At 36.2% G+C, this 22,006-nt stretch overlaps 3 protein-coding genes across 3 annotated transcripts; 1 reads left to right on the top strand and 2 right to left on the bottom strand.

The window, feature by feature from the left end:
- Nucleotides 1-864: 864 nt before the first annotated feature.
- On the bottom strand, nucleotides 865-3,077 carry GCK72_012846 (uncharacterized protein; the record flags this gene model as incomplete). The annotated part of the gene is made up of 5 exons (XM_053729447.1): nucleotides 865-1,553; nucleotides 1,613-2,130; nucleotides 2,174-2,263; nucleotides 2,485-2,586; nucleotides 2,884-3,077. 5 exons carry the CDS (start codon nucleotides 3,075-3,077, stop codon nucleotides 865-867), a joined length of 1,593 nt encoding a protein of 530 aa, XP_053584219.1.
- A 7,570-nt stretch (nucleotides 3,078-10,647) lies between these two features.
- Nucleotides 10,648-13,940, top strand: GCK72_012845 (uncharacterized protein; the record flags this gene model as incomplete). Its single annotated transcript, XM_053729446.1, has 6 exons — nucleotides 10,648-10,714; nucleotides 10,880-11,061; nucleotides 11,821-12,082; nucleotides 12,159-12,486; nucleotides 13,397-13,698; nucleotides 13,792-13,940. 6 exons carry the CDS (start codon nucleotides 10,648-10,650, stop codon nucleotides 13,938-13,940), a joined length of 1,290 nt encoding a protein of 429 aa, XP_053584218.1.
- Nucleotides 13,941-16,438: 2,498 nt separating this feature from the next.
- On the bottom strand, nucleotides 16,439-20,713 carry GCK72_012844 (uncharacterized protein; the record flags this gene model as incomplete). Its single annotated transcript, XM_053729445.1, has 9 exons — nucleotides 16,439-16,585; nucleotides 16,663-17,049; nucleotides 17,132-17,246; nucleotides 18,270-18,436; nucleotides 18,525-18,668; nucleotides 20,038-20,320; nucleotides 20,369-20,451; nucleotides 20,499-20,590; nucleotides 20,638-20,713. The coding sequence occupies 9 exons, from the start codon at nucleotides 20,711-20,713 to the stop codon at nucleotides 16,439-16,441; spliced, it is 1,494 nt and encodes a 497-aa protein (XP_053584217.1).
- Nucleotides 20,714-22,006: the final 1,293 nt, after the last annotated feature.

The following is a 22,006-nucleotide window of genomic DNA, read 5'->3' as shown; positions in this document are numbered from 1 at the left end:
ATAAATTTTCGGCCAGTTTCGGCTGTAAAATTTAAGTTTTCCTAAAAAAAAGTGTTCCGAATGTGAAGACAATACCATATTTTGTGTATTTGCGAAAATATTCGTTTTTTCATGCAATTTTCACCGTTCTTCGAGTTGGGTTTTCAAGTTTCCGTCAGTTGCTAATGCTGAATATTTTTCTCTAACTTTTTTCCCTTATTTTCAATCGAAACACTTTATTTTCAGGTTATAATCACAAGAATATGCCGCTGATCTTCCGAAAAGAACAGACAAAAGGACAAAAAGGATGGAAAGACCGGACAGGCGAGTAAGAATGAAACGTTTTTCTACTTCTTTTCGTAATTTTCCTAAAAATCCATCGAATTCTTGTTTCCAGTTGCTCTCAACCGCCGTTGACAACAAGCTCCGTGAGGACCTCGAGCGCATGAAGAAGATCAGCCTTCACCGTGGACTCAGACACTATTGGGGATTCCGTGTCAGAGGACGCAAAGGACGCACCGTCGGAGTGCCCAAGAAGGATAATCTCCGAAAATTAGAATAAATTTTATAAATTCAAAATTTTCATTCTAATCGGAACAATTTTTCCTGTTTTTTTTTTGTTTTTCGGTAACTTTTTTCATAATTGTCAAGGCCCGGCTTCAAAAAATGACACTTTTTTTGAATTTTTCATCGAAAATATGACCATTTTTGACTATTTTTCAGAATCTATTCTAATTTTGAATAATATTCGAAAATTTGACTTTTTCGCGAAAAAATCTTCAAAAAATTTGACTTTCGCGCCAATCTGCCCGGGCCGGGCCTCCACAACTATGACTTTTTCCAAAAACTTCCCAGACAAGTTCATTTAGAAAACAGAAAACATCTTTATTGTTTCTTTTTCTTATCAAAATACTCAATATCAAGGCAAACATTATTAAAAAAGTAACCCAGAGTGAGAATATGCAAAAATGCGAACCCGGCAGATAATGGAAAAGCAGTAATATTAAATGAAAGAACGTCTAGAAATCCCTGAACGACTACATTCATCGATATCGTCTCTCCGACGCCTTCCTGGCCAAGAAAGAAGAAAACTCCAAAAATTCCAGGTGTCACTGTAAGAAGCATCAATGTCGCCATGATTCTTCGACATCCATTTTCCCCAATCACTTTCCGAATTTCTTGAACTTTTCGTGTTTTCCAGATCTGCCATCCGATTCGTTCGACGATAAGTTCAGTGGCAGATAACGTAACCCAGAAAATGTAATGTCTTCGTGTTCCATGCCACGCCAAAACGACTCCAAAAACTGCACAAAGCGCTCCGAGTCCCCTCAAAATCGATAAAACCAAAGGAAGTGGTTTTCTCATAACTGGAATGTAGACTTGATGCTTCAAGAATTCGTAAAGTCCATTATCGAAATGTCTCCACATTCTCGAGTAAAGTGAGACTCGAGATATACATATCGGCGGCGGAGGTGGTCGAAATCCATCGAGAGCAGCAAAGAAAGCGGGAACACCGAATATGACGACGTATTTCACATGGAACATCTGACCGGCGACATAGGCGATCGCGCAAACTGAAAATTTCCTTTTTTTAAAAATTTAATTCGCGGAATCCATGAGTCTAGGTACTCACCTTCATAGACATTCAAGCTGTTCACCAGTGAATCTGGAGAGTTGAATAACGCTTGCACATGAACAAAATGAAGCAAAAAGTCCATGAAACCAAACCAAAACGCCAATCTGATCCCGAACCAGATAGCATTTTTCAATGAGTTCACGCAGATTTCTCGATTCTGTTCCCACTTGTGAAACTGTTCTCGAAAATCTTCGAATCTCACGATCAGAGTCATTGAATAAGGAAGATATGAGAAATACAGCAGACTCTCTGTCAACAAAACTCTCGAATTTTCAATTTTCTTCCAATTTTCCGCAAAAAACAGCGCGAAATTCAGTATTTTGATGGATCCATACAAATAGATATTGAATTCCCGATAGAAAATATGAGTTCCAGACGAGAAAGGGACGATTTGAGTGGCTTTTGCGATGAAACCAATGCACATTATCCATGGAGTCCATTTCAGACCGCCCGTGATCCACGTGGAGAAAATAACGAGAACAGCGAATGAGTATAGTACGAGAATACATTGGAAACTGGAAAAAAGGGGCGGGGTTTTATAGAATTTTGGAAAAATACCTGCTCATATGAATTTGAACTAAAAACCCGATTGCAATGAATGCATATTTTGAGATCGGTGATGGAAGATATCGTTTTGACAGGAAGATTCTGAAAAATTTTAATTTTTCTTCGTTGAAAAATTCATTTTAAACTCCCGCTAATTTGAAAGTTCATTGGAGCGCGTTTGGTTTTTAACGAAAAATGCAGAATTCTCAACTTTTTTCAGAGTTTTCAGGAGGTTTGGAAGATGTTTTGCAAGTTTTTTGGTTGGAAAATTTGAAAATATGAATTTTTCGCAATTTTTCGTTAATTCCCCGAAAAAAACGAACCCTAAACTATGAATCGAGTAATCCAGCAGAAGATGCCACACAGTTTGTCGATAATACGCCCACTCTGCGTCTGATAAATCCATTTTCCAGCCTGGCACATAGCTGAAACAATATTTTTAAGACTTTTATGGGAAAAAATTTGGATTTTTTATTGAAAAAAGTTGATTTTCTGTCATTTTTTAACTAAAAACACTTATTTTTCTATTTCACACTTTAAACAATCCAACTATTAGCTCAGCACAGTTCTTACAACTGCGCTCCACCGAAAAATTGCCTTGAAAAACGCCTTTTTTCTCTGAGTCTCTCAATTTGGCACACAATTTTCTTCGGTTTCGGTAGAGCGCGGTTGTAAAAAGTGTGCCGTGCTAATATAAACACCCTCAACTAGACAACTCTTACCTATCCTGCATCCAATGACTTATCCATTTCTTCGCTTTTCCATTCGAGACCCAATAGGCAATGACAAAAGCAAAAAGCGAGTGAAAAACCCACACCGCCCATGCCAGAACCCTCTCAGGTTTCGGTAATGGACCAGGAATAGACGGGGAGTTTAGCGGTTTCGTAGGTTTCGTTGAAGTCGTTGGAGCCGTCATATTGTAGTCGCCGGAAGATTCAGAAGAGGTCGGGGCATTCTGAATAGGTGGGGGAGTATTGATATAGTTTATGGTATTTGTTGAGTGGAAGGAGGGAGAAATGGGCGGTATGATATGAATAGAGATGTTTGAAAACTACAAAATTTAGATTGTTGATTGAATCTTGAATATATATTCAGGTAGAGTTCGGGACTAGTTTTCCGTGAACCGATTTTCTAGGTCTTTTAAGATTTTGGTAGCCTTGAATTTTCAGCTTAATTGTTCACAAAATTTTGTTTTTCTAGTCCATCATGAATCAGGTACTAATTTTTCAGCAATATTACTTTTAAGACTATAAAAAAAGAAATGTAGTGGTTTTCCTAGGCCACTCCTTTCATCTTCATTATTCTGGAATTATGTTGAGATTTCTAGGAACTTTGTCTGAAGAACTAGCCGACATAATCTGGATAACCTAGAAAACTCAACCTATGAAATTTAGTGCTCGCAAAAAGTTAAATTTAAAAAAATTTATTTCACAAATTCGATATGAATAAGCCTAACCTCGAAAAACAGTAGGCTTTTTTCTTGAATTCAAAAATATTTTAGACGAATAATATTCGCACGACACGCTTCTTACAACCGCGCTCCACCGAAACTAAATAAAAACATGTGCGAAATTGAGAGACTCAGAGATGAAGATGCATTTTTCAATGAGATTTCGGTGGAGCGCGGTTGTAAGAAGCGTGTCGTGCGAATATTATTCGTCTAAAATATTTTTGAATTCAAGAAAAAAGCCTACTGTCTTTCGAGGTTAGGCTTATTCATATCGAATTTGTGAAACAATTTGTGTCGAGCTAATACAGATAGTTGGTAGTTCAAGTAGACCGGGTTTTTGGAAAGTAGTGTTTCTAGACAATCAGAAATATGGTATTGAAGATTTAACGTTGCGCAGGGAATTGTTGACGAAGGCAATTGAAATCAGTTTAAAAATTTAAAATCTTCAATTCTTTGGCTAAAAAAGTGAATTCTATGAGCGATTAGTTTTCTGAAACGATTTTCTAGACCACTGGTTTTTGTTCGGTTTCTGGACTTGTGTTTATAGACACTTTTGGTGTGTTTAGCACTGTGTCGTATGAAATCTCTAGGCCGTAAAATATCACATTTCCATGTGAACAAGAATCGTATGGGCAAGTTGTTCGGCCTAGAGAACATAGTTGTACGGAATGCCATTTTCCGAAAAATCGGAATCCGGAATCCGGAACCGGAATGAAGTTTTTCAAATACCGGAATCCGGAATCCGGAACCGGAATCAAAATTTTAATTTTCCGGAATCCGGAATCCGGAACCGGAATGACGAAAAAACCCCGGAATTCCGGAATCCGAAATTTCGGAATCCGGAATGTTTCGATAAATTTGCAAGGCCAAGTCATTTTTTCGAGTGTTTTTAATGATATATAAAGTTTAAGACTACTTTTGAGGTTCAAAACCGAAAAAGAAGTAATGCAGTTGTCTTTAAAACTCAAAAAAATTTTTAAATTTAGACTTCAGAATTCCGGAAAAAAAATTCAAAAAAACCGGAATCCGGAATCCGGAATAGGAATGAAAATTTTCATTTTCCGGAATCCGGAACTGGAACCGGAATGTCAAAAAAAACCCGGAATTCCGGAATCCGGAATTTCCGGAATCCGGATTCCAGACAACTATGCTAGAGAACGGTGGCCTAGGAAAAGTTAGGCACTGCAAAAAAACAAGTATGATAAAGTTCACAGCTTCAAAGTCTCAAAATAAGGCAATTCTGATCTCGAACGAAATTGACTTCAGGGACCAGTAACGTACTCTTAATTCAAACTGATTAGTGTGAGCTTTGGAATCTCAGATTGACTTATCTTCAAAATTGAAATTTCATGTTTCTATATTATCATAAAAAGGTCGTTCTAATTTCAGCGAGTAGTCGAAGCTAGTTTCAAGCTCAATTCCCTACAAACTCAGTTTAAAAAATTCGGAACCTCAATGGATTATGCTTCAAAACAGGACTAGTCTGTCTCAAGCTATTTTTCCATTTTCCAAATAAAAATCCAGAGAAAAATACGTAAATATTTACAAGACATCGTTCTTTTCGTTCTCAAAATGTTGTGTTTCTTGGTCCCTTCAAATAGAGTGCTCAGTTTTCAACAAGAATTTATGTGTACTACAATTTTGGAGTATTTTGATTATTTTTTAATGAAAATTTCGAAAAAATATGTGAAAAATAGTGCACATTTTTTGAATCCGGGCCGATCGGGCCGAAAAATTTTTGTCAGCCGGCCCGGGATTTCCCAACCCGGAATAAAAATTTTATTATAAAACAGAAGAAATTTGGTAGTTCAAGTGGACCGGGTTTTTGGAAAATAGTGTTTCTAGACAATCATAAATAATATGACGATGTTATGACGAGGCTGGGCCATTCATGAGCGGCTGTGGTCGAGAAATAAAGAAATGTTTGTAAATATTTGAAATCACTTTACAAACATTCAACATTTACAAGTCCTTGACTAAAAAGCGAGTTGTATGGGGGACTAGTTTTTCTCAAAGGATTTTCTAGGTCACCACATTTTTTTTCGGTTTCTGGAATTATGTTTCTAGACATTTTTAGGTTGCTCTAATATTGAGTCGATCCATACAGCTATAACATTTTAAAATGGGCAATAATCGAATGGACTAGTTATTCAGCAGATGATCTTTTAGGTCATCTCAGCGGTCTGAAGAACGGTAGCCTAGAAAAAGTTAGACACTGCCAAAAACATGTATGAAAAAGTTTACAGCTTCAAAGTCTCAATGGAAGGCTGTCCTTATATCAAACACAATTGACATTGCGGGGCAAGGATGTACACTTAATTCAGAAGTGAATTTCGGTATCTCAGGTTGACTTACTTCAAATATTCTAGGCCACCACTTTTTCTTCGGTTTCTGGACTTTTGTTTATAGACATTTTTGATTGGTTTAGTACTGCGCCATATGAAATCTCTAAGCCGTAAAATATCACATTTTCTTGTGAACAAGAATCGGATGGGCAAGTTGTTCGGCCTAGAGAACGGTGGCCTAGGAAAAGTTAGACACTGCCAAAAACATGTATGAAAAAGTTTACAGCTTCAACATCTCAATGTAAGGCGATTCGGATCTCGAACGAAATTGACCTTGTATTCTCAATTCATACTGATTAGTGTGAATTTTGGTATCTCAAGTTCACTTATCTCCAAAATTGAAATTTCGTGTTTCTATAGTATCATAAAAAGGTCGTTCTAATTTCAGCTAGGATTCGTTTAAAGCTCTATTCCCCTACAAAATCAGTTTAAAAATCGTAATCTCAATGGATAAAACAAGACTAGTCTTCCTCAAGTGATTCTTCGATTTTCCCAAAAAAATCCAATAAATATTTACAAGACATCGTTCTCAAAATTTTGTGTTTCTTGGTCCCTCTCAAATAGAGTGCTCAGTTTTCAACAAGAATCTATTCGTAGAAAGTTTAAATTTGAAAAAATGATCAAGGACTAGTTTTCTCTAGTGAATTTCCTAGGCCTTGTGATTTCTGGGAACATTGTCTGAAGGACTAGTTTCTCATCTGCCGGTTTTCTAGTACCTGCCAACAGAATCTGGACAACCTAGAAAACTCAACCTGTAAAATCTAGTTCTCGCAAAAAGTTAAATTTAAAAAAAAATTTGTTTCACAAATTCGATATGAATAAGCCTAACCTCGAAAGACAGTCGGCCTTTTTCTTGTATTCAAAAATGTTTTAGGCGAATAATATTCGCACGACACGCTTCTTACAACCGCGCTCCACCGAAACCAAATAAGAACACGTGCGAAATTGAGAACCTCAGAGAAAAAAAGAGATATTTCAATGAGATTTCGGTGACAATCAGAAATATGGTATTGAAGATTTAACGTTGCTCAGAGAGTTGTGGACGAAGGCAATTGAAATCAGTTAAAAAATATTCATCACCTTCAATTCTGGCTTTAAGTGAATTCTAAATATGTGGGACTAGTTTTTCTCAAAGGACTTTCTAGGCCACCACTTTTTCTTCGGTTTCAGGATTTGTGTTTGTAGACACTTTTGGTTGGTTTAGTACTGCGTCGTATGAAATCTCTAGGCCGTAAAATATCACATTTCCATGTGAACAAGAATCGTATGGGCAAGTTGTTCGGCCTAGAGAACGGTGGCCTAGGAAAAGCTACTCATTGCTAAAAAAACATGTCTTTTTAAAGTTTACAGCTTCAACATCTCAATGTAAGGCGATTCGGATCTCGAACGAAATTGACTTCGTACTCTTAATTCAAACTGATTAGTGTGAGTTTTGGTATCTCAAGTTCACTTATATTCAAAATTGGAATTTCGTGTTTCTATATTATCGTAAAAAGGTCGTTCTAATTTCAGGGAGGATTCGTCATTTCAGTACAAAACCAGTTAAAAAAATTCGGAATCTCAACGGATTATGCATCAAAACAAGACTGGTCTTTCTCAAGCGATTCTTCCATTTCGAAAAAAAAATACAGAGAAAACAGAAATATTTCATAACAAGAGTAGTACCAGTAAACCGTTCAAATTGCTCATACAAACACAAATACAAGACATTTCGTGTTTGCTCTCATTCTCTCTCTTTTGATCCGAGAGAGGAGAACTGTGTGAAAACAGAAAAAGAAGTATTAGAGGGAGGGAGAAGAGGGAAAACGTACTTGTCAAAAGAAGGGGGGACACATTCATTCATCCACTCAACCATTCCTTTCAACCACAATGACCTTCACATTTCGGAAAATCGCCACGGTGACCGAGCAATGGGAGAAAAAGAGAGAAAAGTGGAGGAGAGGAGGGACGAGTGACCTGAAGCTATTATAAAACGGAACGAATGGAATTTATGGGGAGAAGACGATTAGGCTCCGCCCACTTTATGCTGATTCATGTATATTTTTAGTAACTGTTTTTGAGATGGTGGGGTTCTACTTTCATCAAAATTGCAATTCAGGAATCACGAGATAAAATTGAAAAGCCTCTACATTCTGATGGTGGTTGCTCGACCGTAATCAACTTTTAAATTCTGAGGCTAAAAAGCAACAAATGCGCTCCACTGAAATCAAAAATCTGCAATCAAAAAAACTGTTTTTTGTTTTGTACAGCTTATGAGTGCCCCTAGAAAATAATGTTCCAATTGACCGTCATGGGCAAAAACACTCGTTATCTATTTTTTCGCCAACCACGCTATCAGCGCTGTGACTTTTAAAAACATTAACAACGGGGCGTGGTGAAATTTTATTCAATTTCAGATCTGCTCCAATTGGTATAGGTTTTCTCCATCTTCAATAAAACACCATTAACTTTACGGATCTCTATCAGTTTTAAGAATTTTCTGAAATCGCACATTTATTACTTTAACTTTTTTGCATGGACTTTACCTAGAAAATTAATGCCATAGAAACTAGTCAGAATGCCAGTGAGTAAGCTTCATGGTGACTGTGAAACCGTTTTAGTCCTTATAGCAGTATGCCATCAGTTTTCAAATTCTGAATTACCAGTGAACTTCAGGAATTTTTTTTCATCAGACTCTGGATGTGTTTAAAGATTCACATCAGTGATTGAACGAGCAAGTAAAAAAAACACCAATTGTAATTTACCATGTTCTGATAATAAATCTTTTTCCAATTCGTCAGGCCGTCCCGGAATTTCGCATGTCTGCATCAATGTGTTTTACTGTTTGAGACAACTGAAGAACAGTTTCCATATCGATATCGTGTCTCAGTTTGAAATAGTTGCCAATCACTTCAGAATTGATCTTCCCACTTCATCAAAAACTGATTGTGAGAACATCCGCTTCACAATTGAATCTTTAAGATATATGCCTAAAAGAATACTATCAGAACCGAATTACTCGGGCATCACAAACTACATAATAGATCCCTGAAAATGCAATTTTTTAGGTTTGACGAAGCGAATTTGCAAAAATCTATAACAGTTTCATCACTTTCTAATATATGTATCTCATGTTTTGAAACTGGTGGTTCGACTGAAACGGTACTAATAGTAAGTAGGAAATGATTTAGGAATCAGGAAAAGGAAATGTTGTTTTTGAACTGAAGAAAAACAAATGTTGTCTCCATCTGTTTCAGATCATAATCTTGAAAATACAGTAATCAGTTTCAGAGATGTGATTTCTTACACCAAAGGAAATGTGCATATGTGTTCACTTTTAAACTCATTTGAATAATTTGAACAACTACTTCAAATTGTAAGAGAGCGTCTTGATACTAGTTTCATCAAGGTACCAGTTGTAGAAATCTCCCGTATTGTTTCAGGCGGCATATGATTCGAATACTTCTTCTGCCCAGCTTGGCCAAGATGGTATTTATGACTTTAACATCGCTCGACAGTACGATTTATAATTTTTTTTGTTGAAAATGTTCAACAGCTAGTGGAAAGTTGAACATCCTTATACATATCAGAGTGTATTGAAACAGAAATAGGGGACAATAAAAGGAGATGAATTCCGCTACCAGGGTTCTAGCTCAAATCAGTCACAATAAGTTATTGTAAATCAGTAATTTTGTTCGTCTGATTAAAAAAAACCTCCGCAATCTCCAGACACTGTTTCGGGCACGTTCATGATTTGGATTTTTCTTCTGCCCAGAAATTCCAGGGTTTTTTCATTCCGGTTTCAGATTCCGGGTATTTCAGTGAGTTGAAAAGATGACTATCGTACCTCTTTTTCGGTTTTGATCCTTAAAAGTAGTTTTAAACTTAATCAATCATTAAAGGCACTCGAAAAAAGTCTTGCTCTTGCAAATTTAGCAAGTCATTCGAAATTCCGGATTCCGGAAATCAAAACATTTCATTCCGCACAACTGTGCCGACCGGTTTTGCACTGATAAAACAATATAAGAACTCTATATCAAAACGTATGGAAATAGTTTTCAAAAATGTAATTTTACGGCTTCCAAGGATCAGACACAATGAGCAATGGTAAAATAGATTTTTGTTAAAAGCTTGGCTTTCAAATATTCTCAAATTCAAAACAACTTGTTTCAAGAAATCCCAAGTTTATTTTAATTGCTCGGTAACTACCAATAGTCGAAAATTTTTATAACATGACCTAATTAATGTTGCAGATGGTACACAAGTGCTCAACTTTTCGAAATGTATCAATGCAACTTCCTGTTCCATTGTTCCAATACATTTTTGCCTTCCCTTCTAATTTCTGTCCCCCTAATTCATTCTGATGTGTATATGTCCTTCCTCTCTCCCCATCACCCCATAAGGTTGTCCTCTTTCCCCCCACTTTGCGTCTCCATTTCTTCTCCCCCATTTTCAGAGCTCTCCTCAATTCTCTGCGTCTCTCGTGCTCCCCGTTCTCTCTAGTGGCTCCTCTGTTTCTCTCCATCTCCAACCCTCTCATTCACATGCTCTTTTTCGTCAAGAAGAGGTCTTCTTCCATCGATCCGAGAAGAAATAAAACACTGGATTAGGAGAATGGAGGTGAGTCGTTTGCATTTGGGATTTGGAAGGGATATTTTCATTTTTTGCTAAAGTATTCCTTGGAGTTTCAGATAGAAGAAGACCGACTCGGAATGCGAATTCAATCGGAAACAATTGAGTTGACAAAGGATGAGAAGGGAGTCGTCGGCATTTCTATAGGTATATCGAATTTGGAGTAATCGTATTGCGAAAATTTCTTAATTTTTGTAACTTACCAGAAAAAGTGAAAAATGCTTTGTTTGACAGTTTAGAATTCCCTTTTTCTGCTGACTATTTTGTATACTGCCAGTATTTTCATGAAACAAAGGACTTTATCTATTCCAGGCGGCGGTGGTCCCTATTGCCCTTGTGTCTATGTTGTTCAAGTGTTCGATAAGTCACCCGCTTTTAAAGATGGACGGATTCGATGTGGAGATGAGATAGTGGCAATCAATGGGATCACAGTGAAAGGAGAACGAAAATCAGCGGTTGCACAACTGATTCAAGTCAGCTTGAATCCTGTTAAGGTAAGTCACACAGGCATTGGAAAAAGTCATGAGAAATGTTCCTGTAAAAAGTTGAAAATTTTGTTTTCAGTAGAAAATTATTGTATGGGGGCACTTTAATTTTCTGTGAATAAATTATATGCATCGCGCTTCTGAGGAATGAACTAACCAATGAACATTTTTATTCACTAATATAAAACAGATGGAACAGAAAACTATTGATGTTTCAAAACTTTCTCAATTCTTGAAGCTTGTTTTCGAAAACTGCTCTGACCCTAGTTTGCAGAAAACATAAGATATCAAGTTTCTGAAAAATGGTAATTGCGTTTTGATATTTCAAAAAACACTATTATTGGTGAAATTTCATTCGTTTCAAAAAGTAAAAAAAAGAATACCCTGTTGATAGTATACTTGACAACCGGGTCGAGCCGTGCCGACTGTTTTTTTTGAACAACTCTTTCAAAAATCGTTCCAGGTTTACTGATAGCTCAAAAGAATGGCATTTTTCATTGTCATCCATTAAACTAAATCAATTTTGCAAATAAATCACGCGAGCTACAATCGTTCTCGGTCTGTACAGCCCAAAGGATGCATTGTCACGTCTGTTTTCTTTGGGAAAATGATATTTTTAATGGCGTATGAGCCTATCAAAGGCTGTATTGAGTCTTTCAGTGAGAACAGGAATCAATGAAACCATAGTGAAACGGTAGTTTTTGGGAGATTAGGGAAATTTTCGACAGTTGTATTCTCATGACTTCAGTGAAACACTACAATTTCCAGATCACAATAAACAAACTGGACGACGCCAACACGAAAGGAAAAACCCTAGATATTCTAATCAAGAAAGTAAAACACAAAGTGGTGGAATTCATGGATCAAGACTCTGCAGATGCTCTGGGATTATCTCGAGCTATTCTCACAAATGATCCATTGGCTGAAAAGGAAAAAATTCTAGAGGAAAATTCAGAATTCTATAGGCATTTGGTCGCTTATTTTGGGGATATGTTTCAGTATCAACAGAAGATTTCCGATTGTCAGAAAGGTATGCTGGCGGAGAACACTAGTGGTTTATGAAATTCAGCATAAAAATGATTCATCTGAAACCGGAACTATTTCAGAATTCGGTTCGATATTCTGTGACCTGGCAGCCCATGAAAAACAACAGACAGCCAACGAAGCATTCAGTGAATTCGGGGATAAACACCGAATGATTGCCAAAAAACAATCGGAATCTGCAGTTCCCCTTCAGAAAATGGTATCAGATCTACAAGTTTATATAGATCATGTCGTACCGGATACTCGATTGACAATCAAGAAATATCTGGATGTGAAGTACGAGTATCTCTCGTATTGTCTCAAATTGAAGGAGTTGGATGATGAGGAAGTCGAGTTCATTGCCATTCAGGAGCCATTGTATCGAGTCGAGACTGGAAATTATGAGTATAGGTGAGAAAGCAAAGATAAGTAAGATTGTGGCTAGATGTAGATTGTAAAACCAGTTTCTGAAACATTAATTTTTTGAAAACAATTATTCGTTGCTCTGGAATTTCGGAACAATACATTTCAAAATCAGTATTTTTAAGAATGGCTGAAAATGAAAATTCCGATTCTTTCACATTTTGTTTGAGCCTAATCAACGTTTTTTATCATTGTCATATTCCCAAGATCTTCATCATAAGCTTTACATCGTTTTTGAATAAATTTTGAATTCAAAATTTTCGGTCCTAGGAAATCTCGCCCCGCCTCCTTGTGTCGGTCACGCCCATTTCTTTCAGCAGTGTTCAAAAATTAAGAGCAGCGCTGAAATGGAAGTGGGCGTGGCCGCCTTCAAAAATCATATTACCATTTCAAAACCGAGACATTTCGCAACCCTACAATTTGTAAGCAGTGTACGCGTGCGTGTTTCACTTTTCCACTATCAAAATTAAAATTCTTGATTTCGAGATGACTTAAAACTTCCAACGGAGGGTTTTTTGTGATTTGTTTTCGATTCCGACATAGGCATAGTTTTGGCAAGACTAACATGATTATAATCTTAGTTATTTCGGAATTTTATATGTCTGTTACAAAACTTTGAACAATTAAAAGTGGATGGTTTCTAAAATATTTTTCACCACATTTATGCTATCTGAAAACTTTTGATGAAATGTCTGAACAATACACAGCATCCTTGATTACGGATATTTTTCAAATGATTCTGAAACATGGAAATTTTGACTTTTTCTGTTTCCTGATATTTTAATACACGTTACATATTTTTCGATTGATAATTGACAGAATCCATGCGGTTGAAAAATAATAGACCTCCATCTTCCTTATTCCTCAAAACACCCCTTCCTCTATTCCTCATTTCCAGAATGATGCTCCGTTGCCGTCAAGAATGTCGTACCCGATTCATGAAGATGCGAGATGACGTCATGGTTAAAATAGAGCTACTCGATCAGAAACATGTCAGAGACATTGCTCAACACCTCGCAACTTTTGCCAAGACAATGGCCAAGTGTCATTTGGAATGTGCTGAAATTCTGAAGGATCGGATAGATGTTCCGATTGAAATCGATTTGGAGCAGTTGAATATAAGTATGACATCGAATGGAGGGAAGAGAGATATTGAAGAAGGCGAAGAGGCAGTGGTGTTGAATGATAATCCATTGGAAGGTTGGTTACTGTTTCGGATGGTTTGAAAATAGATCTCGAATATTCTTTCGATCTGTTATTGATTTTAAAAAAGAAACATATTTTATATTTCAGGTGACTTAATCGACGTGGATGGAAGTGCGGAACCAATTATCCGAGAGTCTAGAATTACTCTGCAGAGGAATTCAATCGGAGACACTTCTCAACCATTGCTTGGATCGGATTCTCCATTGGAAGAGTTGTCGCTTATTGATATTAGTTAATTATCGAAATTTAATAAATTATTGGATTTTAATACTGTAGAATTTTCAAATTTCAAGAGGAACTCTGAATTAAAGGAATATTCTCAAGTTCTAGAAACTACTATCTGGATGCGATGATGTATTTTTATTTACCATGTGAATTATTATGTTAGAAACTTAACGAGAAAAAGTTAGCCTTCTGAAACAGAAACTAATTTTTATTCTCTGTCAGTCAATTGTTTTTCTTTCACCTTCCGTGAAATGGCGAAGTTTTAACAATGCACTGAAAAAAAAACACACCAGAAATTATTTTGTTAGCGTTTTCAATAGCAATCCTGGATTTCATTTTCACTTTGAGCAGAACATTTTTATGGGAGAAACTCAAGATTTCGTTTAGTTTTTCCCGTTTCAAATATGAATTATCAAATAGTATCTGCAGTTTGTTTTCATTGATATGTAGCAATTATTATAATTGTTTGGCGGCATAACGCTCTTATCATGTTTCAAATTGTTTCTGGGAACAAGAAACGACTGGTATAATGGTATGAAGACGTAATGTTGAATTTGGAGTTCAGAGGTTGTCGAATGAACTGATTAGTTAGCTCTGGATTCAATGAAAATTTACATCCCTTCTGAAACAGAGAAATGTGAACAAATAATTGGTAAACAAAAAAAATAAATCTGTCAAAGTCCTGGAAACATTCTTCAAGACACGTTCCCAGAAAAAAAAACAATACCTCGAATGGCAATAGAAAAAAAACTAGAATAGTGACACTTTGATAGGCTATGTTCTAAGAACGAAATGTGTTTCAAACTGTTTGAATGAGGGCCTGAAAATATATTATTTTTTGATGAAGAGTAGATATTTAGCCAAACTACAGAAAACATTTCAAAAATGCTCCTGGTATTTCAAATCGGAAAACCATCAGAAGTAGATATTGCATTGTCTGGATCGTCTTTTATCGTTTGAAGTAAGACGCAGCGGTATTATTTTTACTTCCCATGCTTGTGATGAATAAAAAACGTACATTAGCTGATTGAAGTGAAAAAATTATACCTATACATTATTATAACAGATGTGAAACAGATGTTATTTTTTCAAACTATGTTAAATCAGCATTTCATTTTGAACTCACGAATTGCGAAATCTGATAAAATAATACTAGAATTTTGCGTGGAACATTTGCAAACACACTCATTCAATTTCTAGAAAACTCGTTGGAGATGAAAAAGTTGTATAGCGAGTTAAAAAATATTAGTGAAATCGGAATCTTTTAAAATCAGGAATTGACAATTTACTTTATTTTTTTCGGTTACAGTTTATCAGGTAAAAATTAGAAGAAATGAAGGATCGCGAAAATCAGGGTAAAACTAGTTTTTGGCTTATAAAAATCCGAAGTCGGAAGTAATTCTTTTTTCCATACTTGCAAATTTACGGCCCGGCCCGGCATGGCCCGAAGGCCCGGGCCGGGCCGGGCCGGTAGAAAATTTTCAAGGCCCGGCCCGGCTTCAAAAAAAAGGTACCTATTTTTCACCAAATTTTTTGAATTTTTTAAAAAATTTACATTAAAAATTTCAATTTTTTGATGAATAACTATCTTTTGATTGAATTCTGAAGTATAGTCAAAAATTCGACATTTTTGGGAAAAAATTCAAAAAAATTCAAATTTTCGTTCAAAATTTCAGTTCAAATTTTTCAGCCGGGCCTTCGGGCCGGGCCGGGCCTCGGGCCGGGCCGGGCCGGGCCTTGGAAATTCTCGTCACGGCCCGGCCCGGCCCGGCCCGGCCTGTTGCAAGTATGCTTTTTTCGTTACACCAAGCGAATAACGGCTTAGTCAGTCAGCAGGTGACTATCAAAGTTGCATGAAACTGAAAATTTATTATCCGGAAGTCGGAAATAGATTTTTTCTGCTTTAAGTTTGACTGCAAACAGAAAAATTTGTTTTTATGGTAGATATCCACATTCTTCAAAATCCTCCTAATGATCCATCGTCGTTTACCAAATATAATTTTTTTTTGATTTCATGGAAATATTAAAAATAATTTGACATTCAGATACCGATATCAAAATTGATATACGTTCACTTTCATTTCGTAGTAGCTGTTCGTTTTTATTAGGATTTCTTATTTATTTCGATTTATCTCCAGAATGGTTCTAGAAGCAAGTAGGGGCTATTAGGGGTAAGTAAGGGGCATGTGCAAAAATATTTGAAAAGTTTTATGTTTCAAGAATGTGTTACTAAAATGGCGCAAGTAATATTTTATTGGTGCCATTGGAAACAACTGCAGTACATACAAAGCGATTGTGAATGTGAAAATGTTTCAAGTTAACTTTTTCCTATTTTGAAATGTGTAAAAATTTTGAAAATCCGCATGGCATTGGTTTTTTACTAAAAATTTTCACGCTTATCAGTGTAAGAATCAGTGAGCAATCTGCAAAACAATATAACATGTCTGGATGAAACAAAACAAAATACAAACTATTCATTGCACATAAAAGGAAACATTGATTCATTCTACTATTTCTCCGATTTCTCTGTTACAACTTCCGACTTTTCACTACTCTCCAGGACGGACGTCATCTGGGAATTAGAGTCATCCGATGGAATTTCAGAAGACGTTTTATTCGTGGAACTCTCCTCATCAATGCTCTCACTAATCTCATCCTGGCCAACCAATTGCATATTCATGTTTTTGGATTCCTGTGAATTGTTTCAATACTATTTAATAAATACTTTCTTACCGGTAAATATTTCCAAACAACGAGTAATCCAGCAGTACAAAGAACCGTATTAATCATGAATAACATTGGTTCATACCAGAACTTGATTGGTTTTGTAGTCGACGCGAGAATAGTTCCAATCTTCATGAGAATATTCATAAGAGCACCAGCAATACTTCGGACATCAGTTGGCATCAACTCAGCAAGTGATAGATAACAAGTCTCCAGACACAGGGATTGTGCAGCATACGCGAAGATGTATGATACAGTATACCACCAGGATTCCTTGTTTTTCGACCAGAGAGCAGTGAGGATAGTCACGTAGGCACAGAGGGCGATGAGTTGCGATGCAATGAAGATGAAACGACGACCGAGCCAAGGGATTTTCGGTTCGATTATTCCGATCGTCTGGAATCATTACAGTTTCAACACTAAGATAAAAAATTGAAAGTAAATCCAATTATTCAATCAACGGGTAAAATGAACTCACAATCTTGGAAATAGTCAATACGAAACCGCAAAGAAACTGTCCGACATAAAAGTTCTTGGCCATATCTCCACTATTCAAATCGGTTATGTAGACCGACATTCCCACGTAGAACCACCTGGAAATCGAGAATTTTGAAAAAGAAATTATGACCATTTCAGTACGCTGCTAAATGATTGAATTTAAACCGTAAAGCTGACAACATTCACACTCAACTGAAACAGTAGAAAAGTAAAAAAGTCAGAGATAGCAAGTGCCCAACTATTCAAAGCATACTATCAGAAACCCCGAACGATAACAACATCCATTTCCAGTGAAACAGTAAGTTTGGAAATCAAAAAAAAAACAAATAAAGTGGTTTTGGTTGAGTTTTTTCAAGAAAAAGAGCAAAATTGGTCCCGCCCACTATTCCAATTTCAGAGCAATATGTTCATCTCAATAACTCAAACTATCGGGATTAAGTCAATGACAAAATAAGAATAAAAACATTATTTACGGTTTCAAATGCATTTTTCAATTCTACAGATTACTGGAATAATTTGTTGACAGGTTCTCAGTTTTTCTGGAACTATTTTACTAAACAGTTGTTATGATCTGTTGGTAGAATTAACTAGGATACACACATGATGTCTCCATCGATGAACTGTCCACTTTGATAATTTGAGTTGTTTTTGAAACAGACTATTTTCATTTTTTTCTTCACTGCTTGAGAACACAGAGAAGATGATTTGAGCTTCTGGTTTATTTTCAATCGATCATTCAATCTAATTGCTCAATATTTCATCTAAAATTTCCATGACAACATAAAAAAATGGGTAATCTTACTGATACCTCCGCACAATACAAGTAAACCAATCCCAGAAAACGTTTGTATTCCCGAAGAAGTAAAATACCGTTTTGCCTATTTCTCAAGAATATGGACTAACATCGTTTCCGATAGCACGTGTGAATGTTTTGCATAAAAGTTTTCTACAAAGAATCAACTAGTTCCAAACGAAAGTTTGGGCGGAGCCTAATCAAAGACAATTAATTAATTAGTGTCTCATGCAGTATCATATATGTTTTATCCCGTTTCAGCCAGTTTATATCATTCTTGCTTAAACTCATTCCCTATTCGTCCCAATACTCTAGTGTGACCTACATCCAACAAAGAACGAGAAAGTTGCTCCTCAAAACGGGACTTCTCAACAACATCATCGGAGTGATTTTCTTCAAATCAGCCATCTCCTCTCGTGGTTTCGGTTCGTATTCCAGCTGACAGATCGCTGCAATTTTCTCTCGAGACCTCTCGGCTCGCTCGAACTTTTTCTGAAAAAAAAGAAGCACTGTTTCACAATTCTATTTTGAGATTTGGGGGATACTAATAATTTACTAAACTAGATTTTAGAAGAATCACCTTTTGCTCCAAGAAAACGGGACTCTCTGGGAGATACCAAATCATTGGGAGTACTGTAGCTGAGAGAGTTGCACACAGATATGAAGCGAGACGCCATTCACCAGCCAACCAAGACACTCCCACTTGCATCATACGGGCGTTTGCCTGGAAAACGAATCAGAATCTTATTGGAAAAGTGAGATGTACATTTTGTTTTTTTCAATTAGAATCTAAGTGAGCACTGGAACTTGCTGCCTAAATGGATGTCTTGAAACAGTGATCACGTTGGTCACTAGTGCTTCTATAAAATAATATTAGTATTTCAATACTTATTAGAAACCTCATTTGTTGCGATCCATAAGGGAAACAAAAGTAGTAATGGTATCAAAAGTTTTTTCCTTTTCTAGGATAAATCAGGCAGAGTTTTGAAATAACTAAAAAAATAACCAGATTAAACCGTTAGTACAAGATGTTTGAAGCTAGAAAACTTATTTTCTCATTAATCCTGATGTGATCAACTCACTAGTATCTTCCTTGAAGAAACAACCCCCTTTGTGAAACAGAGAATTCACACATACAAGAATTTTCGTTCATATTCCCAGTTTCGTGGAACTATTTGTCGAAATATCTGTTCAAATTTATGCAAAAGTTGAAACAGGACAGAATGATAAACTCTGGTTTTCTTGGAATTTTTCATAAATATGATTTCGATATTGTCAGTTAGTGGAAACTCAAAAATTTGCACCTTCAGAGGGTAGTGAATTAGAACCGCCCGGATCAGAACTGGTACTAATCAGAACAGATTAGAATATGGTTAAACGTTATATTTAAGCAATTTGGCCTAATTTGACGGTTCTGATTGGGGGCAGCACTCCCTAGAGTTATTGAAACGGAATATGACAAGATATTCGCTGTTAGAATAGCAGCCGTTAGGGAACTAACGATACACGTTTCAGGAAAATAATATAATACTTGTTTCATCGTTTCTTGAACCACTTTATACTCTGAAACCACTTTTTTGAAACAGAAATTTTGAATCTCAAAAACTTTTACTTCTAATTTTCGATTCTAGTCTAGTTCAGATCGCAATTTATATTGTTCAAAAATGACTCGAGTCTTCTCGAAATGACATTCAGACAGTGCTTGTATAATATAGAAAGATACAACCTCCATCCGAACAATCTCTATTTATTTTGAATACAGCTGGAACCGAAAATTTTGAAAATTGTGATCACAAGATTCAAAAAAAAATCACATTCTCAATAGTATTTCATTATTTTTTCGTCAGAATATTTCTTTTTTTCTTATTTCGCAAAATTATCACCCATCCTTGTGAGTTTCAAAGTAAAATCATATTCGTGAAACCGAAGTTTTTCGAAATTTGGAACTCAGTTTTTATGTTTTTTTCTAGTTCAGTTGTATCTTGGAAATACCCTAAATGTGAGGTCTCTGCCTATAGAAAAGTGTTTCAGGTCCTCCTCTTATTCCCTTTAATTTTCCCATTATTCAGTGATTCTTTACAAGTACAACTCACCCAATTGGGAAAAGTTCTCAACCGGAATCGTCTACTCGGAGTGATCATTTCCGATGCATACGTCCATCCAACAGTCAGTGTTCCAGCAACTGCAAATCCAACAATGAATCGGAAAATGTAGAAATTCATGACTCCATTTATAGCAGCCGATAGAATGACAGCTGGGACACCGAGACAAATCGAGAAAATATAGACGGGACGGCGGCCAATGGTATCGGAGAGATATCCGAGGACAAGGTTTCCAAGGAGAGTTCCGATGAATGTAGCCGTCGAGGAGGAGAAACTGAAGAAAGAAATGCGTCAGAGGTACGCCAGATGGGGAAATTCATACTGTTTTAAACCAGTGCAATCTTGTTGATAATCGAATTGAGCAGACCGGAAGTCCACTCTTTTCGCTTCCTTGACACATTCGTTCTGGAAATTTCTATTGATTGGGTGGAATGCAAATGCGCTCTACTAACAAAATTTGAAGAATTATATGGGCAGATTGCACTATCTGGAGTGCGATCAAAATCTGTCAGACATTTGTTTTTCATTTTGTAACAATAGTCATCTGGAATTCCAATAGTCTTATAATACTTTAGCTCCGAGCTCACTAACCATCAGTACAGTAAGTTTTTGGCATAAATTCCAAAAAAATGACGAAGAGCATTTGGACGGAAAAGAAGAGGGTCATCTGATAGAGGACCATTAGACCAATGTCCAGACGCCATGATCCTTTAAATTAGGAGGGATTACTGTAGGTGGGTGGGAAGGAATTGATTACCTTTGATACATCCCATCGTTCGTATTGAACTTTTATCAGAGAATAAATTATCAATGTGAAAAAATAGTTGGGGAGAATGGGGAAAAGTCAATAAAAATAACAAATCGTGGAGAAACGTGGATTGATTGAGAAGAAAAAAAACAATTGGCGTGATGTTACAGATTATGAATAAAAATGTTAAATACTGTGAAAAAATAAAGTTTGGCCAAGGATTTTCAAAAAAAAATTTCGCGCCCAAAACGCTTTAGTTCACAAATGCACTAAAGTGTTTTGGGCGCGAAATTTTTTTTTGAAAATCCTTGGCCAAACTTTATTTTTTTCACAGTATTATCAGAAATTTTGCGTGAGAACCAGTGAAAACGTTTCCTTTAACGAAGTGAGTTGAAAATATATGAAACAGTCAATTAGACATCCGGAAAGACTGATTACTTAAAAAATGACTATTCTAAGTGGTAATAACAGAATCCAGATTTTTCAAGCATTTAAAACTTCTGAAACCGAAAAGTGTTTTGGGAAATATAGAGAGTTGGCAGATAAACGGTGAAGTTTTCCAAAAAAAATGCTGGTAGAGAGCTGTCATCTGTCATCTGCGGAACAAACACATTCCATTTTCAAAACTATTTCCAATAAACATGAATCCGAATTAAATTGATCCTAATGTAGCTAAAAGTACCTATGTCGAAATTATTGGTTTTCTTGTTTTTTGTTTCAATAATCTCGGATGACTGTTGACTTTTTTGAGAAAATGAATGTTTCAGCTGCATCATATTTATCTCTGTACCATTTTCTAGCTGATATTGTTCGCAAACGAAGGATACAAACAGGTTTTATAAGGAAATTGAAATTTCTAAAGAGAAGTAGACTGTACTACAGCCACTGTAGGGATGTTACTGGTTAATGAATACCCTGCTGCAAACTGAGATGTGCGGAAGAAAAAGTTAATACATAGAGAAAGAACAGCAGACGGAAGATGAACGTAAATCTGTTTCAATTTTTTCCCTAATAAAACCCTGTTTCTATCCTTCATTTGCCTATCAGCTAAAAAATGGTACGGAGATAAATGTGATACAGCCGAAACATTCATTTTCTCAAAAAAAAAAGTCAACAGTCATCCGAGATTATTAAAAAAAGACCCAAGAAAACCAATAATTTCGACATAAATAATTTTAGCTACATTAGGATCTATTTTATTCGGATTCATGT

Source organism: Caenorhabditis remanei, chromosome IV (assembly GCF_010183535.1).
Source record: "Caenorhabditis remanei strain PX506 chromosome IV, whole genome shotgun sequence".
NCBI classification, from domain to species: Eukaryota; Metazoa; Nematoda; class Chromadorea; order Rhabditida; family Rhabditidae; genus Caenorhabditis; species Caenorhabditis remanei.
Note: the sequence above shows the minus strand (reverse complement) of the source record. Positions and strands in the feature narration are given on the sequence as shown.